Source organism: Cetorhinus maximus, chromosome 4 (assembly GCF_964194155.1).
Source record: "Cetorhinus maximus chromosome 4, sCetMax3.hap1.1, whole genome shotgun sequence".
In the NCBI taxonomy this organism is placed as follows: Eukaryota; Metazoa; Chordata; class Chondrichthyes; order Lamniformes; family Cetorhinidae; genus Cetorhinus; species Cetorhinus maximus.
In genome coordinates, this window is record NC_135882.1 from 79,774,159 (window position 1) to 79,794,586 (window position 20,428).

At 44.1% G+C, this 20,428-nt stretch overlaps 1 protein-coding gene across 4 annotated transcripts in view; it reads left to right on the forward strand.

The window, feature by feature from the left end:
• arfgef1 (ADP-ribosylation factor guanine nucleotide-exchange factor 1 (brefeldin A-inhibited)) overlaps positions 1 to 20,428 on the forward strand; it is a 301,506-nt gene that overhangs the window by 66,044 nt on the left and 215,034 nt on the right. For 2 of the 4 annotated variants that reach the window (XM_078540375.1, XM_078540378.1), the window contains exon 3: positions 20,035 to 20,073. The exons of the other annotated variants lie outside the window; for them this stretch is intronic. In XM_078540375.1, the coding sequence (XP_078396501.1) occupies positions 20,035 to 20,073 (39 nt within the window). The remainder of the gene's footprint in view (positions 1 to 20,034; positions 20,074 to 20,428) is intronic. 4 annotated transcript variants of the gene reach the window in all.

The following is a 20,428-nucleotide window of genomic DNA, read 5'->3' on the forward strand; positions in this document are numbered from 1 at the left end:
CAGCTAAAAATGTGCAATTTGTGTGGGTAATTTATGAAGTTTGTGGAACTTGGGTGCAGCTTAGTATGGTAGGTTTGGTCTTGAGTTGACATTTGTGCTTTTAACAAAAGTGATAATGCTGAAGGTCTTGGCTCCATACCTCTCAGCGTTTCTCCTCCATTGTCAAAGTCTAAATTTTGCCTCTAGTACGAGTTAACGTCTTGCTGCTCATTAAGGTTTTGATTTGCAGGGTAATCCGGAGCAGTTTAGTAAGTCTACTCTTAATATCTGGTGGCACAGGCCTGTGTGTGTTGTCATTGCCTGCCTTCGATTCAAGGATGATGTCTACTCAGGATCAAGAGTTTCTGCTATGGGTCTTCATGTGACTGAGTTGGCTGATTTTCGACCTGTAGATCTTTGGGCACATGGGACAGGATGTTCTACGAGGTAGTGAGACCTGGAGTGCAGGAGTTCTTTCATTTTCTGCCATCGTTCTGCCTCATCATTAAGGCGTTGGGACTCAAAACATGATGGACAAGTTGTCGCCATTCTGAGCAGCTGGTAACGAGCTTCTGCCAGTCATTATGGTCAATGCTGCTGCACTTCAGGGAGAGTTTCAGTGTATCTTTGAAGCATTTTCTTTGTCCTTCCTGGGAATGTTGCCAATTTGAGAGTTGAGAGAACTGGACTTGTCGAGGGAGACAATTTTTAGCCATGCAGACACATTTGGCGGTCCATCATAGTTGATTTTGCAGGAGTATTGCTTGATCTAGCTTTAAGGAGGACACTAGCATTGGTTCAACAGTCCTCCCATTGAATCTGGAGGATGTAACAAAGGCATTGCTGATTTCTCTCTCGAATTTCTCTCTCGCTCTTGTGAATCGCTAATGCACAGTCCAGGTCTCACTGCAGTACAGGAGCATGGTGACGACAACTGCTCTGTACACTAAGATTTTTGTTGACTTTCAGCAGTCTTTGTGGTCAAATGCTGCTGTAATTTTTATAAGGCTAACTGGCATAGCTGATGTGGTGTGGATCCTTTCATGAATGGTGGCCTTTTGAGAAAGATAACTATCGAGATTTGGGAAGTGCTCAACATATATCGAGGTCTCTCCTTAAACATCTGTGGGAGGTGGAATATTTGGCTGTCCAGATGTACATTGATTTGGGTTTTGTTTTGGCGACATTCAAGGACAGGCTGAGTTTCTTGCGTACAGAATTATAGAGGTCAGGAGTGGCATGCAAATCTGGTGCAGAGTGGGCAATGATACTGCAGTCATCTGCAAACTGTAGTCCATACATATCTATGGTTGTCTGTTCAGTTTTGATATGGAGGCCACCAAACTTAGAGTCTTCCATCTCGATGGTACTTAATCTAGAGGGCACTTGATCTTTCATGAGGTGAAAGCCACTGTCAGGTAGATTGTGAATAGTATGGAGGCTATCACACAACTTTGCTTGACCCCAGTCCAGATCTTGAAAGCATTTGCTTCAGATCTCTCACTCAAGATGATTGCAGTCTTATCATGAAGCAATTGCAGGATTGAGATGAAATTTCTTGGACGTCCAAATCTTTGGAGCACGATCCATAGAGCCTCATGATTTACTGAGTCAAATGCTTTGGTCAGGTCATTGAAGTAATGAAGAGTCCCTGGTGTTGTTCTTGACTTTTTTCTTGGATTTATCTGGCAACAAAGAACATTTCGGAGGTTCCTCTGGAAGGCCTAAAGCCACACAATGTCTCTGGGATGATTTCCTCAGCCACCGGAAGTAGGCGGTTCAGGAGAATGTGTATCAGGATTTTGCCTGAAGAGGGAAATACCTTGATATTTTCCACTGCATAATTTATTTTCCTTCTTGAAGATGGGTACAATTATTGCATTCCTAAATTTGGAAGGGGTGTCCTTTGTAATCCAAAATCCATAGGGAGGGATGAAGCTATGGAGGGATTTGAAAACAAAATCAAAATTTCAAAATGAGAGTATTACTTAACTGGGAGACATTGCAGATCAGTGAGTGCAGAGGTGAATGGGGTTTGGAGTGAGTTAAGATACAGGAGCAAAGTTTTGGATGACCTCAATTTCATGGATGTTAGAATATGGGAGGATGGCCAGGAGTGCATTAGAGTAGTCAAACCTGGAGGTCATGAAGGCATGGATTGAGGGTTTTAGCAGCAGAAGAGCTTGGGCAAGTGGGGAGTTAGGTAATGTTACACAGCTGGAAATAGGCTGTCTTAGTGATGGCACAGATATGTGGTTGAAAGCTCATCTCGGGATCAAATATGAGATTGAGGGTGCAAACAGTTCAGCCTCAGACAATTGCCATGGAGTTGATGGCAGGGGCGCATAATTTGCATCGGGGGCAGAAGGCACTGGCTTCAGTCTTTCTATTATTTAATTGGAGGAAATTTCTGCAAATCCAGTACTGGATGTCGAACAAGCAGCCTGACAATATCGAGACAGCGGAAGAGTAAAGAGAAGTGGTGGTGGGGTAAAACTGGGTGCTGTCAGCATACATGTGAAAACAGACATTTTTGAATGTTGCCGCCAGGGGGCAGCATGTTGATGGGAAATAGGAAGGGACTAAGGATAGACCCTTTGGTGGCACTAGAGGCAATTCTGCTGGAATGGGAAGAGAACCCATTGATGGCAATTCTCTGGCTACAGCTAGATAAGAATGAAATGTGTGCTGTTCCATCCAGCTGAATGACAGTGGAGAGGTATTAGAGGAGGATGGTATGATCAATTGTAACAAAGGCCGTAGACAGGAAGAGCAGGTGCCTTTGTTATAGTCACTCGGTTGTCATTTGTAACCTTCATAAGAGCCATTTCAGTACAATGGCAGGGTTGGAAACCTGACCACAGGGATTCAAACATGGAGTTCCAGGAAACAAGGACACGAATTGGTAAGATAGATTTCAGAACTTTCGAGAGGAAAGGGAGGTTGGAGATGGAACGGTAGTTTGCAAGAGCAGAGGGGTCAAGCATTTTTTTTTGAGAGGGGTGATAATGACAAATTTGAAGGGCAGAGGGGTAGAACCTGAGGAGAGAGAAGATGAAACGCAACACAAGTAATAGGAGCAGGTGTAAGTCATACGGCCCCTCGAGCCTGTTCCACCGTGCAGTATGATCTTGGCCAATCTTTGACTTCAACTTCTCTTAACCACCTGTTATGACCGAGCAGTTGGTAAAACTGAGTTATTTTTTTAAAATCCAGGAGGGAAACTTTAAACAATTGTCAAAACTTATCATTTTAAGTGTTATGTTTGAGATGCAACCCTAAATTCAGGAATCATACTACCAGTTCTTAAAAGGTTTTATATTAAACTAAATGAATCAATTTATTAATTTACACAAGTTAAATATATACATGTGGCTACAAATTACTATGATCATAACTTTTAAATTCCCAAATTAATCTCCATTAAGGTAACAGCAACCCATAGACTTAACCAGACACCAGGCAAAGCATTTTCACCCTACGAATTCAGAATGAGGTTCTTTTCACTTTAGCTGCTTTGGAGACAGTTAGAGGCTTACAGTTGCTTTTGATCTCACATTGCCTCTCCTCTACACACACACAGCGGTTGTCTTGTTATACCTAGCAAAGCCCATTGAATGTAAATTCACATTGTATCACCATCCACTTTGAACTCCACCTCTCTAACAATAAAACCCCTTTATAGTACCAATTATATTAGTAATATAAACATATTGCTTGGTCTCTGCTGGCTAGGTGCCAGAATATACTCCACTTCTTGAATGCTCTATTCAAAAAATGCAAATGCACTCTACCTCTCTGTTTACATCTCAAAACTAGTACACATCAAAGCACCCAAACCAGCTGGCTTTAATCCGATTAAGACACATCCACAGACTAAACCTCTATTTTAAAAGAAAAATATTTTCCAATAATATTATCTGCATTAATAGCTTCATGACACCACCCAATTACCACATCCCTTGATTTCCTGAGATACCAAAAGTCTGTTGATCTTGGCCTTGATTATCGTCAATAATTGAGCATTCACAGTGCTTTAGGGTAGAGAATTCCAAAGATTCTCAACCCTTTGAGATGAAGATATTTTCCCACATAACATAAAAGCAAAATACTGCCAATGCTGGAATTCAGAAACAAAAACAGAAAGTGCTGGAAAAACTCAGCAGGTCTAACAGTATCTGTGGAGATAAAAACAGTTAACGTTTCGAGTCCGTATGACTCTTCAGAGCTAAAGAGAAGTAAAAATGTGGTGAAATTTATACTGTTTAAGGGGATGGAGCAGGTGAAGCTGGAGAGAAGGCCAGTGATAGATGGGGGCATAGGAGAGATTGACAAAGAAGTCATGAACAAAATGACAAAAGGGTGTTAATGGTAGTGGTACTGGCTAAAGGATGTGCTGATGGTGGCATTAAGGTAAGAAAACAGAATGTGATAATAGCAGGACATGGTTAAGCACTCTGGAAAGAACAACACGAACAAGTGATAGATATCTCTTGTGGGGGTGGGATGGGGGAGGGGATGGTGGTGGGGAAAAAGATCAAAAATAGGATAAAAGGTGGGGATAAAACAATGAATAAAAATGAAAATAAATAAAAATAAGTGGATTAAAAAATAAAAATGAATATTGAAAAAAGGGGATAAAAAAAAGGAGAGAGTTCATGGTCTGAAGTTGTTAAACTCAATGTTGGGTCCGGAAGGCTGTAAAGTGCCTAATTGGAAGATGAGGTGCTGTTCCTCTAGTTTGCATTGGGCTTCACTGGAGCATGGCAGCAGGCCAATGAAAAAATTGGGCATGAGAGCAGGGTGGTGCGTTGAAATGGCAAGCAACAGGAAGGCCTGTTGTGGACAGACTGAAGGTGTTCCGCAAAGCGGTCACCCAGCCTGCGTTTGGTATCTCAAATGTAAAGGAGACCGCATTGGGAGCAGTGAATGCAGTAGACCAAATTGAAGGAGGTGCAAGTGAAGCGCTGCTTCACCTGAAAAGAGCGTTTGGGCCCTTGGACAGTGAGGAGGGCTGAGGTAAAAGGGCAGATGTTGCACATTCTGCGATTCTGGGAAGGTGTGTGAGAGGGGGATGAGTGTTGGGTGTGATGGAGGAGTGGACCAGGGTGTCCCTGAGGGAATGGTCCCTACGGAATGCAGATGGTGGGGTGAAGGGAAGCTGTGTTGGTGGTGGCATCATGTTGGAGTTGGTGGAAGTAATGGAGGACAATCCTTTGAATGCAGAGGCTGGTGGGGTGAAAAGTGAGGACAAGGGGAACACTATCATGGCTCTGGGTGGGGAGGGTGGAGGAAGGTGTGAGGGCAGAGGCGTTGGAAATGGGTCGGATGCGGTTGAGCGCCCTGTCAACCACAATAGGTGGGAAACCTCGGTTAAGGAAGAAGGAAGCGCCATTTTGGAAGTGGCATCATCTGAACAGATGTGACAGAGGCAAAGGAACTGAGAGAATGGGATGGAGCCCTTACAGGAAGCAGGGCGTGAGGAGCTGTAGTCGAGGTACCTGTGGGAGTCATTGGGCTTGTAATGAATATTGGTGGACAGTCTATCACCAGAAATTGAGACAGAGAGGTCAAGGAAGGGAAGGGAATCTGTTTTAGTTTCAGATTTCCAGCATCCGCAGTATTTTGCTTTTATATTTTGGGGAAAAATATCTTCATCTCAAAGGGTTGAGATGGACCATGTGAAGGTGATGGAGGGGTGGAAATTGGAAGCAAAATTGATAAATGTTTCCAGGTCCATACGAGAGCATGAAGCGGCATCAAAGCAGGCATCGATCTACCGAAAAAAGAGTTGTGAGAGGGGGCCTGAGTAGGATTGGAACAGGGAGCGTTCCACATACCCCATAAAGAGACAGGCATAACTGTGGCCCATGCGGGTACCTATAGCCACACCTTTTATTTGGAGGAAGTAAGACAAGTTTAAGGAGAAATTGTTCAGTGAGAGAACAAGTTCAGCCAGACGGAGGAAAGTGGTGGTGGATGGGGATTGTTCGGGCCTCTGTTCAAGGAAGAAGTGGAGAGCCCTCAGACCATCCTGGTGAGGGATGGAAGTGCAGAGGGATTAGACATCCATGGTGGAGAGGTGGTGGTTAGGGCCAGGGAACTGGAAATTGTTGATATGATGGAGGGCATCAGAGGAATTGCAGATGAAGGTGGGTAGAGTCTGGACAAGGGGAGAGAAAATGGAGTCAAGATAGGAAGAAATTAGTCCTGTGGGCAGGAACAGGCTGACATGATTGGTCTACCGGGACAATCCTGTTTGTGGATTTTGGGGAGGAGGTAGAAGCGGGCTGTCCGAGGTTGGGAAACTACATTTTTCCCCATCTCCGCTCTAAATGGTCAACCCTTTATCCTGAGACTATGGCCCCCTATTTTAGATTCTCCAGTCAGAGGAAGCTGCCTCTGAGCATCTATCCCATCAAGCCTTCTTAAATCTTACACATTTTCAAGGAGATCACCTTTCATACTTCTAACCTCCAGAAACTATGGGCCCATTCTCCTCTGCTTCTCCTCATAGGACAACCTGCTCATCCTCGGAATCAATCTAGTGAGCTTTTGTTTCATCCCTTCTAAGGCACGCATTTCCTTTTTAGGTACCTTCTCCTCATGGGACAACCTGCTCATCCTAGGAATCAATCAAGTGAGCTTTTGTTTCACCCCTTCTAAGGCCCGCATATCCTTTTTAGGTACCTAGACCAGAACTGTATATAGTACTCCAGGTGTGGTTTCACCAAAGCTCTGCTGCCATCTGCATGGCACTTTACAAACTTCTGGACTCAACATTGAGTTCAACAATTTAAGACCGTAATCCCTGAAATGACTGTAATCCCAGACTGAATTAAGCAAGCATGAAGACAGCGCTAGTTACTGAATGCAGCTAGTCACAAAGTGTGAGCTTGGGAATTTGGTGAATGAGGGATTTTGGTGCCGTGAGGGAGGAGGTAACTTTGAGTTTAAAAGAGCACGGTGAGCAGTGGAACCGTTTAAAAGAGCTATGGGGCTCAGCATGTGGACCAGCTGTGTTCTGAGGAAAATTCAAAGTGAGACATCACAGGGAATCAGATGATTAATTGGTTAGTGAGTATTTTGCTAATTTATCTTTCAAAACTCGGTAATTTAGTAGTAATTGTAAGGTTTACGAGCAGTAGTAAAGCTTATTAGGAGCATTAGGGTCTAGGTTTCTCACCTCCAGTTTCTAATAAATAGTTTGTAAAGTTAAGGCATGGCAGAGCAGCTCGGGTATGTGGAATGCCCATCCTGTTACATGAGGGAAGTAGTGGATGCTTCCTGTGGCCTAGACAACTACATGTGCAGGAAATGTCACCAGCTGCAGAAACTTGAGCTTTGGGTTTTGGAACTCAGGCAATGGCTGGAGTCACTGTGGCACATCCGTGATGCTGGAAACTATGTGAATAGCACATTTAGGGAGGTGATTGCACTGCAGGCTAAGAGAATACAGGCAGAGAGGGAATGGGTAGAACCGCCAGAAAGTCTAGGAGGGCCAGACAGGTAGTGCAGGAGTCCCCTGAGTCCATCTCGCTCACTAAACAGTTTTTCCATTTTGGATACAGATGAAGGGAATTGGTTCCTCAAAGGTGTGCAGCCTGATCCAAGCCTGTAGCACCATCAGTGGCTCAGCTGCACAGGAGAGGAGGAAGAAGAGTGGAAGAGCAATAGTGTTAGAAGATTCAATAGTTAGGCATACAGATAGATGTTTCTGCAGCACTCTAGGATGTTATGTCTCCCTCTTTCCAGGGTTAAAGATGAGTGGCTGAAGGACATTGTTATAGGGAGGGTGAACAGGTTGTGGTCCATATTTCTGCCAATGATATAGATAGAAAGAGGAATGAGGTCCTGAAAGCAGATTTTAGATAGCTAGGAAAGAAATTAAAAAGCAGGACTTTAAAGGCAGTCATCTCAGATTACTCCCAGTGTCATGTTCTAGTGTGTACAGAAATAGGAGGATAGAGCAATTGAATGCATGGCAGGAGAGGTGAGGCAGGAAGGAAATCTTTAGATTTCTGAGGTACTGGGACCAGTGGAGCAGGACCGGGACCAATATCCTCACTGGGAGATTTGCTGGGGCACTGGGGTGATTGGGGGGCGGGAGTTATACTTGGCAGGGGGTTGGGAACCCGAGAGGGATTTCAAAAAGGAGAGAAACAAAGCTAATAATGTCATAGTGTCATAGACTTTACAGCACAGAAAGAGGCCCTTCGGCCCATTGTGTCCGCACCAGTCACCAAGCCCCTATCTACTCTAATTCCATTTTCCAGCACTTGGCCCATAGCCCTGTATGCTATGGCGTTTCAAATGTTCATCGAAATACTTCTTCAATGTTGTGAGGGTGCCTGCCTCCACCACCCTTCCAGACAGAGTTCCAGATACCCCCACCCTCTGGGTGAAAAAATATTTTACTCAAATCCCCTCTAAACCTCCTGCCCCTTTCGTTAAATCTATGCCCCCTGGTTATTGACCCCTCCACTAAAGGGAAACGTTTTTTTTCCTATCTGCCCTGTCTATGCCCCTCATAATTTTGTACGCCTCAATCTGGTCCCCCCTCAGCCTTCTCTGTTCCAAGGAAAACAAACCCAGCCTATCCAATCTCTCTTCATAGCTGAAACGCTCCAGCCCAGGCAACATCCTGGTGAATCTCCTCTGCACCTGTATTTATTATATTATATATATTATCAACATCTCCTCTGTATTTATCCATGGGTAGAGACAACTTTCCTTTGCGAGTGAACCCCTCGCTGTTCGATATATTTTCAGTTTTGTCCAAAATGATGATAACTTGCACGGTGAAAGACAGCAATAGACCTGATGACAAAAAAAAATACCGTGAAAAGGTACACAGATGGCATTTTAAAAGATTTACACAAGTGGATGTAACAGTAGACTATTGTACATAGAACTATTTATAAACTTTATGTATATTCACCAGTGATCTAGGCCCTGGGGTAGATCCTTGAAATTCAGGAATATTTTCCAATCTGTTCCTCCAGCCATAATCGATTCATCTTCAGTGGAGTTGTGCCAAAATGAAATGTTTTTACTCGAAGCGTTTTGCTTTATTTTGGCTAGCCCTATAACCTTGAGTAGTTTGATACTTTATGGACACTTTATTCATGCATCATAAATTATCCATGAATTTGTCCTTCCTTCCAATAGCGATGTCAACAAAGAAACTTAATGCCTGGCTGGATGGTTGACACAAAGCAGAAGTTTAGACTGGAAGTAACATCGTCATCATTGTTTCCTTCTGAATTCTACTTTGTGGTGTTAGTGCAAAAACACAGGACTTTGTGCTAGTTATCAAGCCTTAGACTATGCAAGGGACCTTATGGAGGCAATGGCATAGTGGTATTGTCGCTGGACTAGTAACCAGAGACCTGGGTTTGAAACCCACCAGGCAGATGGTGGAATTTGATTTCAATAAAAATCTGGACATAAAAGTCTAATCATGACCATGTAACCATTGTCGATTGTTGTAAAAACCCATTTGGTTCAGTAATGACCTTTAGGGAAGGAAATCTAGCGCCCTTTTGTGGCCTGGCATGTGACTCCAGCAATGTGGTTGATTCTTAAATGCCCTCTGAAATGGTCTAGCAAGCCATGCAATTGTATAAAACCACTACAAAGTCACAAAAAAAGAACAAAACCATTCATTCATTGGCCAGACGGACCACCCAGCATCGACCCAGGCACCGGAAACGACAACGGCAATCTCAGTCCTATCGACCTTGCAAAGTCCTCCTTACTGACATCTTGTGCCAAAATTGGGAGAGCTGTCTCACAGACTAGTCAAGCAACAGCCTGACATAGTCATCCTCACAGAATCATATCTTACAGATAATGTCCCAGACACCACCATCACCATCTCTGGTTATGTCCTGCTCCACTGGCAGGACAGACCCAGCAGAGGTGGCGGCTCAATGGTATAGGGAGGGAGTTGCCCTGGGAGCCCTCAACATTGACTCCGGACCCCATGGAATCTCATGGCATCAGGTCAAACATGGGCAAGGAAATCTCCTGCCGATTATCAAGTACCGCCCTCACTCAGCTGATAATCAGTGTTCCTCCATGTTGAAGAAAAGTAGCAAGCAAAATTGGAAGGGAATGGAAACAAAAGCTAGCATCAAATTAGGGTTAAAATACAGAAAAATGTTAAGGTGAATTAAATGCACTCTATTTGAATGCATGTAGCATTCACAACAAGGTAGATGAATTGATGGCACAAATAGAAGTAAATGGGTATGATCTAAATGCCATTATGATCTAAATGCCATTACAAGATGTGGCTGCAGGGTAACCATAGCTGGGAACTGAATACTCAAGGGTATTTGACATTTAGGAAGGATAGGCAAAAAGGAAAAGGAGGTGGGGTAGCACTTTAATAAAGGATGAGATCAATACATTAGAGACATTGGTGAGAGATATTTATAGGCCACCAAGCAGTAGTAGCAATGTTGGGCATGGTGTAAATCAGGAAATTAGAGGCATATATAACATGAGTAATACAGTAATCAGGGGGTCTTCAATCTACATACAGACTGGGTAAACCAAATTAGCACTCATACTATGGAGGATGAATTCCTGGAAAATATGCAAGATGGTTTTCTAGAACAGTTTGTTGAGGGACCAACTAAGGAATGGCTATTTTAGACCTAGTATTGTGCAATGAGAAAGGACTAATTAATAGTCGTGTTGTAAAGGAGCCTTTAGGGAAGGGTGACCATAATATGCAATTTTACATTAAGTTTGAAAGCGATGTAGTTCAATCCAAAACTAGGTTTTAAATCTAAACAAAGGAAACTAGAAAGGTATGAGAGGCAAGTCTTTTGTCATTTAATTTCACCTGTCTTCCGCCTTATCACAGACCTTGCCTTTGTGCTGTTTTTTTTATGGTCCAACATTTTTATTACTTCAAACCAAATTATGGGATTCACTCATGTTTACATAGGTTTCTGAGGAGGTCCACGTGGGATATTGGTGCCTGGCCTGAAACGTGGAGGTGGAGTTTGGTCCTTTCTGGCCTCTCACGAAAGATTTCTTACCACTTTCCTGTGGATGGCATAGCTGACACAGTAATGCAATTTGACGTACAGCTTGGGCAACCCCTCTCCAACTTCACCTACTTAAAAGCTATCACATTTCTAGCTTTTCCCAGTCCTAAAGAAAACTTGAAATATTAGCTCTGTTTCTCTTTCCACAGATGCTGCCAGACCTGTTGATTATTTTCAGCATTTCCTGTTTTTATTCCATTTATTCCAACTCTGTTTTCTGTTCTTTAACCAATTCTTTATCCATGCTGATATATTATTTCTAACCCCATGAGCCCTAATTTTGTGCAATGCCTTTCATGTGGCACTTCATCAAATGCCTTTTGAAAATTCAAGTATGCTATATCTACCCTGCCAGTTACATCCTCAAAAACTCTTCACAGATTTGTCAAACAATTCCAATTCTTAAGATTATGTTAACTCTACCTAATCATGTTATGATCTTCTAAGTGTCCTGTTACAACTTCCTTAATAATGGATTTCAGATTTTCTTAGGCAGATGTCAGGCCAACTGGTCTGCAATTCCATATTTTCTCTCTCCCTCATTTCTTGAATAGTGTTGTTAGCATCTTGTAAATTTGGAAGAGCATCACCAGTGCATTCACTTTCTCTGCAGCCACCTCTTTTAGAACCCTAGGCCTAAGCCATCAGGCCCAGGGTATTTCTCTGCATTTAGTTCCATTAATTTCTCTCAAACCTTTTCTTTGCTAACATTAATTACTTTACATTCCTAACTCTCATTAGACCCTTGGTACCCTTTTATTTCTTGGGCGTGTTTTGTGTCTTCTACTGTGAAAACAAACACAAAATATTTGTTTCACCTCTGCCATTTGTCTACCATTTCCTTATTCCCCATTATAATTTCTCCTGCCTCAGCCTTTAAAGGACTTGAATTTACAGTCACTACTGCCTTCCTTTTTACTTACAATGTATTTCTACATGCTAGTTTACTCTTGTACTCTATTTTCTCCCTCTTTATCATTTTTTCGGTCACCCTTTGTTGGTTTCTAAAACATTCCCAATTCTCAAGCTTACTACCCCGCTACGATCCCCATAGAGACCATTAACCTGAAAAGAAAGCAATTTGCAAACAATTCCAATAAAAGGAATCGATGGACAACATTTCACTTTTGAAAACTTGTACTGTCACAGTCGAACCTAAAATCAACAGAACGCTTGTCTTGTTAATGCATGCTAAATTTTGTTTCACTCAAAGATGGACTTCACTTTAAATAGTTGATATAGTGAAGATACGCCTCAAGTAATTATAAGCACTTGCATCACTTCCCTCACAAATGTGGCACCACATGCAATCTCATTGTCTTTCCAACCCAACCTCCAGTATGTAGAATCTCTCACTTTTCCCACTCAATGGATTTGACCCTCAAATTGCTTTAAGTGGCATCTGTATTTTATCCAAGGTCCCCAGACATGGCTAACACTGACAATGTGCATTTCTACAAACCCTCTCTTAATCTGGTTACACCATTCCTGATGGCATAGCTTTCCTTTTCAACCAACCAAGCAACCAGCAACACCTGGTCAGGGTCTTGTTCTCTGACGCAAACATTTAACTCTTTAGCATGCCTGAGCTATTCACACTGCTTTTAGAATTCAGTACGTTTAAGCTTATCATACACTACTTCCCCAAGAGCTTGTGGAGTTCTATTTTTCATTTTAGTGCCAAACAGAAAGTGGACTTTTCGTAAAAAGGTTCTCCTCACACAAGTTTTGTGTGTACTGCTGATAGAGACAACCTGCAACTCGAATCCCCAACTAGTTTTTCTTTGTCTTTTTTTAGCTTTCATCCCATAGCAACGTCAGCCAGAGTAGCTTCTCAGAAGTCTAATGATCTCATAGCCAGGAATCCCAATTGCACCCCTTTCCCCTCTCGCTTCACTTTGGATTGAAAGGGATATCTCTCAAATACAGATTTTTGCAAAGTATGGAGTTTGTCTCAACTCTTCTTGGCAATAATATAAGCCTCATCTTTTAACCTAATGCCATCATTAACTTATTTAGTTAGCCACAAATGGATCACTTTTCCCATGGCATTTTTGGCCTGAGTCTTCCAGTTAGCGGCAAAGCTGCACACTTTTTTACTACCTGCAAAGATCTTCCTGATGTGACACTACTGCATATTTCTTTCAAGACTTTCTGATCCCAACTGAAGAAGAAATGCGTAGCGCAGCATCTCCCCTCTAACTCCATCAGATCATAATAGAGTCCGGGGAACAAGGACATGCTCTCTTTTAATGACAGTAGCTGCCATATTCTGGTTAGTATTAAAAGATTCAATTTTTTAATGAATGAGTGAATGGATAGGCGGATAGTCTGGTCGGGGGAGGGTGGTTAGGTGGTTAGGGTAGGGTGGTGGTGAGGAGTGGCAGTCGGGCCTAGTTGGGTCTGATTGGGAGGGATATGTGGTTGGTGGTGGGTTTGGGGGGAGATAGGGAGATAGTCATATTGGGTTGGGGGGTTTGACGTAGTCTGGTAGCCAGATCTGGTTGGGGGTGACGTAGGGGTCTGGCGGTGGGGTGGTTGACTGGTCTGGTGGGTGGGGGGGGGGGGGCGGGGGGCGTAGATTAGTCTGATTGGTAGGGAGTGGTATAGTCGGGGGTGAGGAGGGGGGTAGTTGGGTCTGGTCCAGGGTGGTTGGGGTAGTTGGGTGGTCGGGGAGGTAGTCGGGTCTGGTTGAGGGGGTAGCCGGGTGGTCAGGGAGGGGATTGCGGGGGCCTGTTGTAGAGTTACCCATTTCCTGGGTAACTGTCAAGCTAAGCCTGGGTCAGAATCAGAGACATTTGCACAGGTTCTAGACAATGGGGAATTGTCCTTCGGAAGTTTAAACTTCTCGGCCAATTTCCACGCAAGTCTGTGCGTCAGGACTTCGCAGGGTCACACATCTTCTGTCATATGTCTCGTCTCTGACAATCCAGAAACTGGAAGACTTGGTCCTTTATTTCTCAATGGAATGTATATTTGCAGAGAATTATGACCTTTAAAAAATGTTCACCGTTGCTTATGTACTGTCCTTTTTAATTTAGTTTCCCAATCCATCATAGTCAACTTGTCCCTTCATTCTTATGAAATTGGCTTTACTTAAGTTTAATACTCTAGTTTTGAACTTGCGCGTGTCACTCAGGGTGATATTCATTGTATTACAATCGCAATTCCCCAGGTGACCCATTACTATGAGATTACTAACTAACCCTGTTGCATGACATAAGACAGATGTAAAATGGTGTCTCACCCTTTTTGGTTCATATCATATGCTAGGAAACTGTCTCAAATGCTTTCTATGAACAATTCAAACTACTTTTGCCAATTTGATTTGTCCATTCTAGCCTCTTGTGCATACCCTATTCCCTATGCCTTTGTTTTCCCGGTTCCCATGCTCTGGAATTTCCTCCATTTATCCCATTGCTCCTCCAGCTCCCTTGACTCTTGCAAGACTGCTCTTAGAACCAAGCTTTTTGACCATGCCTGAATTTACCCCTCTATTCTTACCTTTTGACCATTATGTCTCTGAAGAGATGGATACTTTTCTATGTTAAAGAGACTAAGTAAGTGCAGTTTGTTACACTAATGGTCAGCAAAATTTTGGGAATTCCCCATTGGAAGTGGGGAAAGCAAGCCTGTACCTTTTAAGTAGCTGATTTCAAAAGCTATTTTTAAATTAATATTATTTGGAGTTTGGGAAACAATGTCATTGAACCATCCTCCAAAATCTCCACAGTTAAACTTGTTTACACAGCCTGACGGCAGCATGATTTTACCTTGATCTATAAGTCTGCCAGTAGGCTTTCAAAAACTGACTTAATAGCAGGAGCTGGTGAATGAATGCCAGGTTTTTGGAATTGAAGCGAGAACAATATAATTGTATGAACAAAGTGCTATTGAGAACAACCTAGAACCAGCTGCCCACCTGCTCTTTCTACTGAGGATGTTATATGGTGTAGAGAACAGTAAAGAGGGTAGCAAATAACCTACGCATAAAAGTAGTTTCTTTGTTTGAAAAATGCCTAGGGTGCAGATAAAACTCCTCAGTTCCAGACAAAGTTTGATGCGTCACTGTCCTAGGTGAAATTTGATCAGTGAGTCGCAGGCTGTGTCCAATTAAGTCCTCTTGCTGTGATCGAGAAAGACAAACTTGCACTTAAAATGGTGGTACACTAAAAGACATTACTGAAATTTACCCAGCTGAAGCATCTTATTTGATACTCTGACTTGAAATGTAGGCTGACCTAAACAAATACAATATGCATCACAATTTTAGTAATCTTTTTAGCATAGAATGATTGAGCCCAGAAGGAGGCCATTTGGCCCATCTTGCCTGTGCCAACACTTTGAAAGAGCTTTCCCCATAGCACTGCAATTTGTTTTCCCTTCAAATATTTATCCAATTTCCTTTTGAAAGAAATTTGCCCAGATTTTGTGGTCTGTAGCTACCTGGCAGCAGTCACTAAAGGCAAAAAACTGCAGATGCTTGGAAATCTGAAACAAAAACAAAAAGTGCTGGAAAAACTCAGCAGGCCTGACAGCATCTGTGGAGAGAAAGACAGAGTTAACGTTTCGAGTGTGACTCTTCTTCAGAACCAAAGAGAAGTAAAAATATGGTGAAATATATACTGTTTAAGGGGGGGTGGGGGGGTGGGGGGGTGGAGAACAGGTGAAGTTGGATAGAAGGCCAGTGATAGGTGAAGGCAAAGGAGAGGTTGCAAAAGATGTCATAAACAAAAGGTCGAAGGGGTGTTGCTGGTGGTGATACTGGCTAAAGGAGGTGCTAATGGTGACATTAAGAGTAGAAAGCAGAATGAGCAAGTGACAGATGGCCCTAGTGGGGTGGGGTGGGGGGAGGGGAGGGTGGTGGGAAAAAAGATCGAAATAGGCCAAAAAGGTGGGGATAAAACAATGAATAAAAATGTAAATAAATATAAAATATAATAAAAATAGGTGGGAAAAAAAATATATAAAAATTTAAAAATAAATAATTGAAAAAAGGTGACGAAAAAGGGGTGAGGGTGGAGGAGAGAGTTCATGGTCTGAAGTTGTTGAACTCAATGTTAAGTCTGGAAGGCTGTAAAGTGCCTAATTGGAATATGAGGTGCTGTCCCTGCAGGTTGCGTTGAGCTTGCAGCAGGCCAAGGACGGACATGTGGGCATGAGAGCAGGGTGGTGTGTTGAAATGGCAAGCGACTGGAAGGTCTGGGTCATGCAGACAGACCGAAGGTGTTCTGCAAAGCGGTCACCCAGTCTGCGTTTGGTCTCTCCAATGTAGAGGAGACCGCATTGGGAGCAGCGAATGCAGTAGACCAAATTGAGGAAAGTGCAAGTGAAGCGCTGCTTCACCTGAAAGGAGTATTTGGACCCTTGGACAGTGAGGAAGGGGGGGAAGTAAAGTGGCAGGTGTTTGCACCTTCTGCGATTGCATGGGAAGGTGCAGTGGGAGGGGGTTGAGATGTTGGGGGTGATGGAGGAATGGATCAGGGTGTCCCGGAGGGAACGGCCCCTATGGAACGCCGATGGGGGGGTGAAGGGAAGATGTGTTTGGTTGTGGCACCAGTCTGGAGTTGGTGGAAATGGCAGAGGATGATTCTTTGAATGCAGAGGCTGGTGGGGTGAAAAGTGAGGACAAGGGGGACCCTATCATGGTTCTGGGAGGGAGATGAAGGTGTGAGGGCAGAGGCGCAGTAGATGGGTCGGACATACCCAGAATTACAGGTATCTCCGGGGCGTACAACCCTCCTCGGACTGCTGTTCTTGCCACACCCTGAGATCCACACTCAGTGCCATGCGCTGCCATATGAACACACTCGACCTCTCCCTCCAGCAGCATTGACTCACCCTGTCTCAAAGCTGTCCTTGCCCCCAGTTTAATTTTATTCTTCATCTCATCCGACGAGAAACTTTGTCTCTTTCTTTCAGGTGCGAAGGCACGCAAGTTCCAACAACTCATTGATACCAATGTCCACCCAGGACCCTCCGCCCCCTCCCGTCCCTCTGACCCTATCCCGTCTTCTAATCCTAGCTCCTGCCGTGTATTCACCATACCCCCTGACCTTCCCCTCTCTGATGCTGAACGTTCAATACTCAGCAAAGGACTCAATTTCAAACCCTTAAGCCCTCACCTCAATGAATCCCGGGCTTGGCACGATGCTGAACTCTTCTTCCACCACCTTAGTCTCCGTGGTGACTTCTTTGGGCAAGAGTCCTCCCCCCGTTCAACAGATCCTTTCACCTGCCTCCAGTATTCTCCCTTCACCTGGACCCCTCCCTCTGCCCTTGATCTTTCCATTGCTAACTGTCGGCGTGCCATGGGCTGTCTCAATTTCTCTGCTTCCCTCATCTGCTCTAACCTGTCTCCTTCCGAACTTGCTGTCCTCCGTTCTCTCAGTTCTAACCCTGACTTTGTTATCAAACCTGCTGACAAGGGTGGTGCTGTTGTTGTCTGGCGTACTGACGTCTACTTCGCAGAGACTGAGCGCCAACTCGCAGACACTTCCTCCTACCTCCCCCTGGACCATGACCCCACCACCGAACATCAAGCCATTGTTTCCAGGATTGTCATTGACCTCATCTCCTCTTGAGATCTTCCCTCCAAAGCTTCCAACCTCACGGTCTCCCAGCCTCGGACAGCCCGCTTCTACCTCCTCCCCAAAATCCACAAACAGGACTGTACCGGTAGACCAATCATGTCAGCCTGTTCCTGCCCTACGGAACTCATTTCTTCCTATCTTGTCTCCGTTCTGTCTCCCCTTGTCCAGTCTCTTCCCACTGACATCCGCGATTCCTCTGATGCCCTACATCATATCAACAATTTTCAGTTCCTTGGCACCAACTGCCTCCTCTTCACCATGGATGTCCAATCCCTCGACACCCCCATCCCCCACTAGGATGGTCTGAGGGCTTTCCGCTTCTTTCTTGAACAGAGGCCCGGAGAATCCCCATCCACCGCCACTCTCCTCCGTCTGGCTGAACTTGTTCTCTCACTGAACAATTTCTCCTTAAACTGGCCTCACTTCCTCCAAATAAAAGGTGTGGCTATGGGTACTTGCATGGGCCCCAGTTATGCCTGTCTCTTTATGGGGTATGTGGAACATTCCTTGCTCCAGTCCTACTCAGGCCCCCTCCCACCGGTACATCGATGACTGTTTCGGTGCTGCTTCATGCTCTCGTTTGGACGTGGAAAAATTTATTAATTTTGCTTCCAATTTCCACCCCTCCATCACTTTCACATGGTCCATCACCTGACACTTCCCTTCCTTGACCTCTCTGTCTCAATTTCTGGTGATAGACTGTCCACCAATATTCATTACAAGCCCACCGACTCCCACAGCTACCTTGACTACAACTCCTCACACCCTACTTCCTTGTAAGGACTCCGTCACATTCTTTCAGTTCCTTTGCCTCCATCGCATTTGTTCCGATGATTCCACTTTCCAAAACAGTGCTTCTGACAGGTCTTCCTTCTGCCTTAACCGAGGTCCCCCCCCCCCCCCCCCCCCCCCCCCCCCCCCCATGGTGGCTAGAGGCTTTCAACCGTGTCTGACCCATCTCCCGTGCCTCTGCCCTCCCAGAACTATGATAGGGAGGGCCCCCCTTTCCCTCTCTTTTCACCCCACCAGCCTCCGCATTCAAAGGATCATCCTCCACTATTTTTGCCAACTCCAGCATGACGCCACCACCAAACACTCTCCCCTTCACCCACCCTGTTGGCATTCCGTAGGGACCGTTCCCTCCGGGACACCCTGGTCCACTCCTCCATCACCCCCAACACCTCAACCCCCTCCCATGGCACCTTGCCATGCAATCGTAGAAGGTGTAACACCTGCTACTTTACTTCCCCCCCTTCCTCACCATCCAAGGGTCCACATACTCCTTTCAAGTGAAGCAGCCCTTCACTTGCACTTCCCTCAATTTGGTCTACTGCATTCGCTGCTCCCAATGCGGTCTCCTCTACATTGGAGAGACCAAACGCAGACTGGGTGACCGCTTTGCGGAACACCTTCGGTCTGTCCGCAGGCATCACCCAGACCTTCCTGTTGCTTGCCTTTTCAACACACCACCCTGCTCTCATGCCCACATGTCCGTCCATGGCTTGCTGCAATGTTACAGTGAAGCTCAACGCAAACTGCAGGGACAGCACCTCATATTCCAATTAGGCACTTTACAGCCTTCCGGACTTAACATTGAGTTCAACAAATTCGGACCATGAACTCTCTCCTCCATCCTCACCCCTTTTTGATCCCCTTTTCTCAAATGTTTATTTTAAAATTTTTATATATATATTTTGCCCACCTATTTTTATTATTTATATTTATTTCCATTTTTATTCATTGTTTTATCCCCACCTTTTACCCTATTTCGATCTTTTTCCCCCCACCACCCCCTCCCTCCGCCCCACGCCCACTAGGGCCACCTGTCACTTGCTCATTCTGCTTTTTACTCTTAATGTCACCATTAGCACCTCCTTTAGCTAGTATCACCACCATCAACACCCCTTCGACCTTTTGTTTATGACACCTTTTGCAATCTCTCCTTTGTCTCCACCTATCACTGTCTTTCTATCCAGCTTCACCTGTCACCTCCCCCCCCCCCCCCCCAACCACACACCTTAAACAGTATATATTTCACCATATTTTTACTTGTCTTTAATTCTGAAGAAGAGTCATACGGACAAACGTTAACTCTCTTTCTCTCCACAGATGCTGTCAGGCCTGCTGAGTTTTTCCAGGACTTTTTGTTTTTGTGGCAGCAGTCGCTGTTGACTTTGAGGAAAGCTGCCCACAAAGATCGAATGATCTCTGTGGTATGGATTTATCCTTTCCAGGTGTTAATTTCATTCTGGAACCAGCTACTGAAGATCTCTGGCATCCAGTAACAATGTTGCTATCAAGCAGGCTAAGCACTCAATCATATTGAAGAATTCTCACAGACAGCAAAACAAGAAGTAACAAGCAAGATTTATCATTCACTTTTTATAATTTTACAGAAAGGAAAATAAAGATTGGGACATACACATGGGATTAAGGTAGAGGTGAACTATTTTTATTTTCAAGTTTGTTTTTTATTTTAAAAATGGAATTTTTTTATCATGGAGTGGTAAAAGTTGACATTGCACAAATAGCTTTTTGGAGCCAGAAAGGTTGTTTAGTCATGATTATGACTTGACATACTATTAAAAATTCAGTGACACCTCATTCAACAAGATCTAAAAATTTAAAGGGTTTTTACAGTGGGCAGAATAGCGTAAATTCAATGGTATTTCATTAGTTTCCATCTGTGAGGACTTTAGCAGTGTGCCCTGTGACAATGACATCAACTGCTGGATTTCTGTGTATAACTATTCATGAGTAATTATAGCGGAAGCTGATGATTTTGGTGTC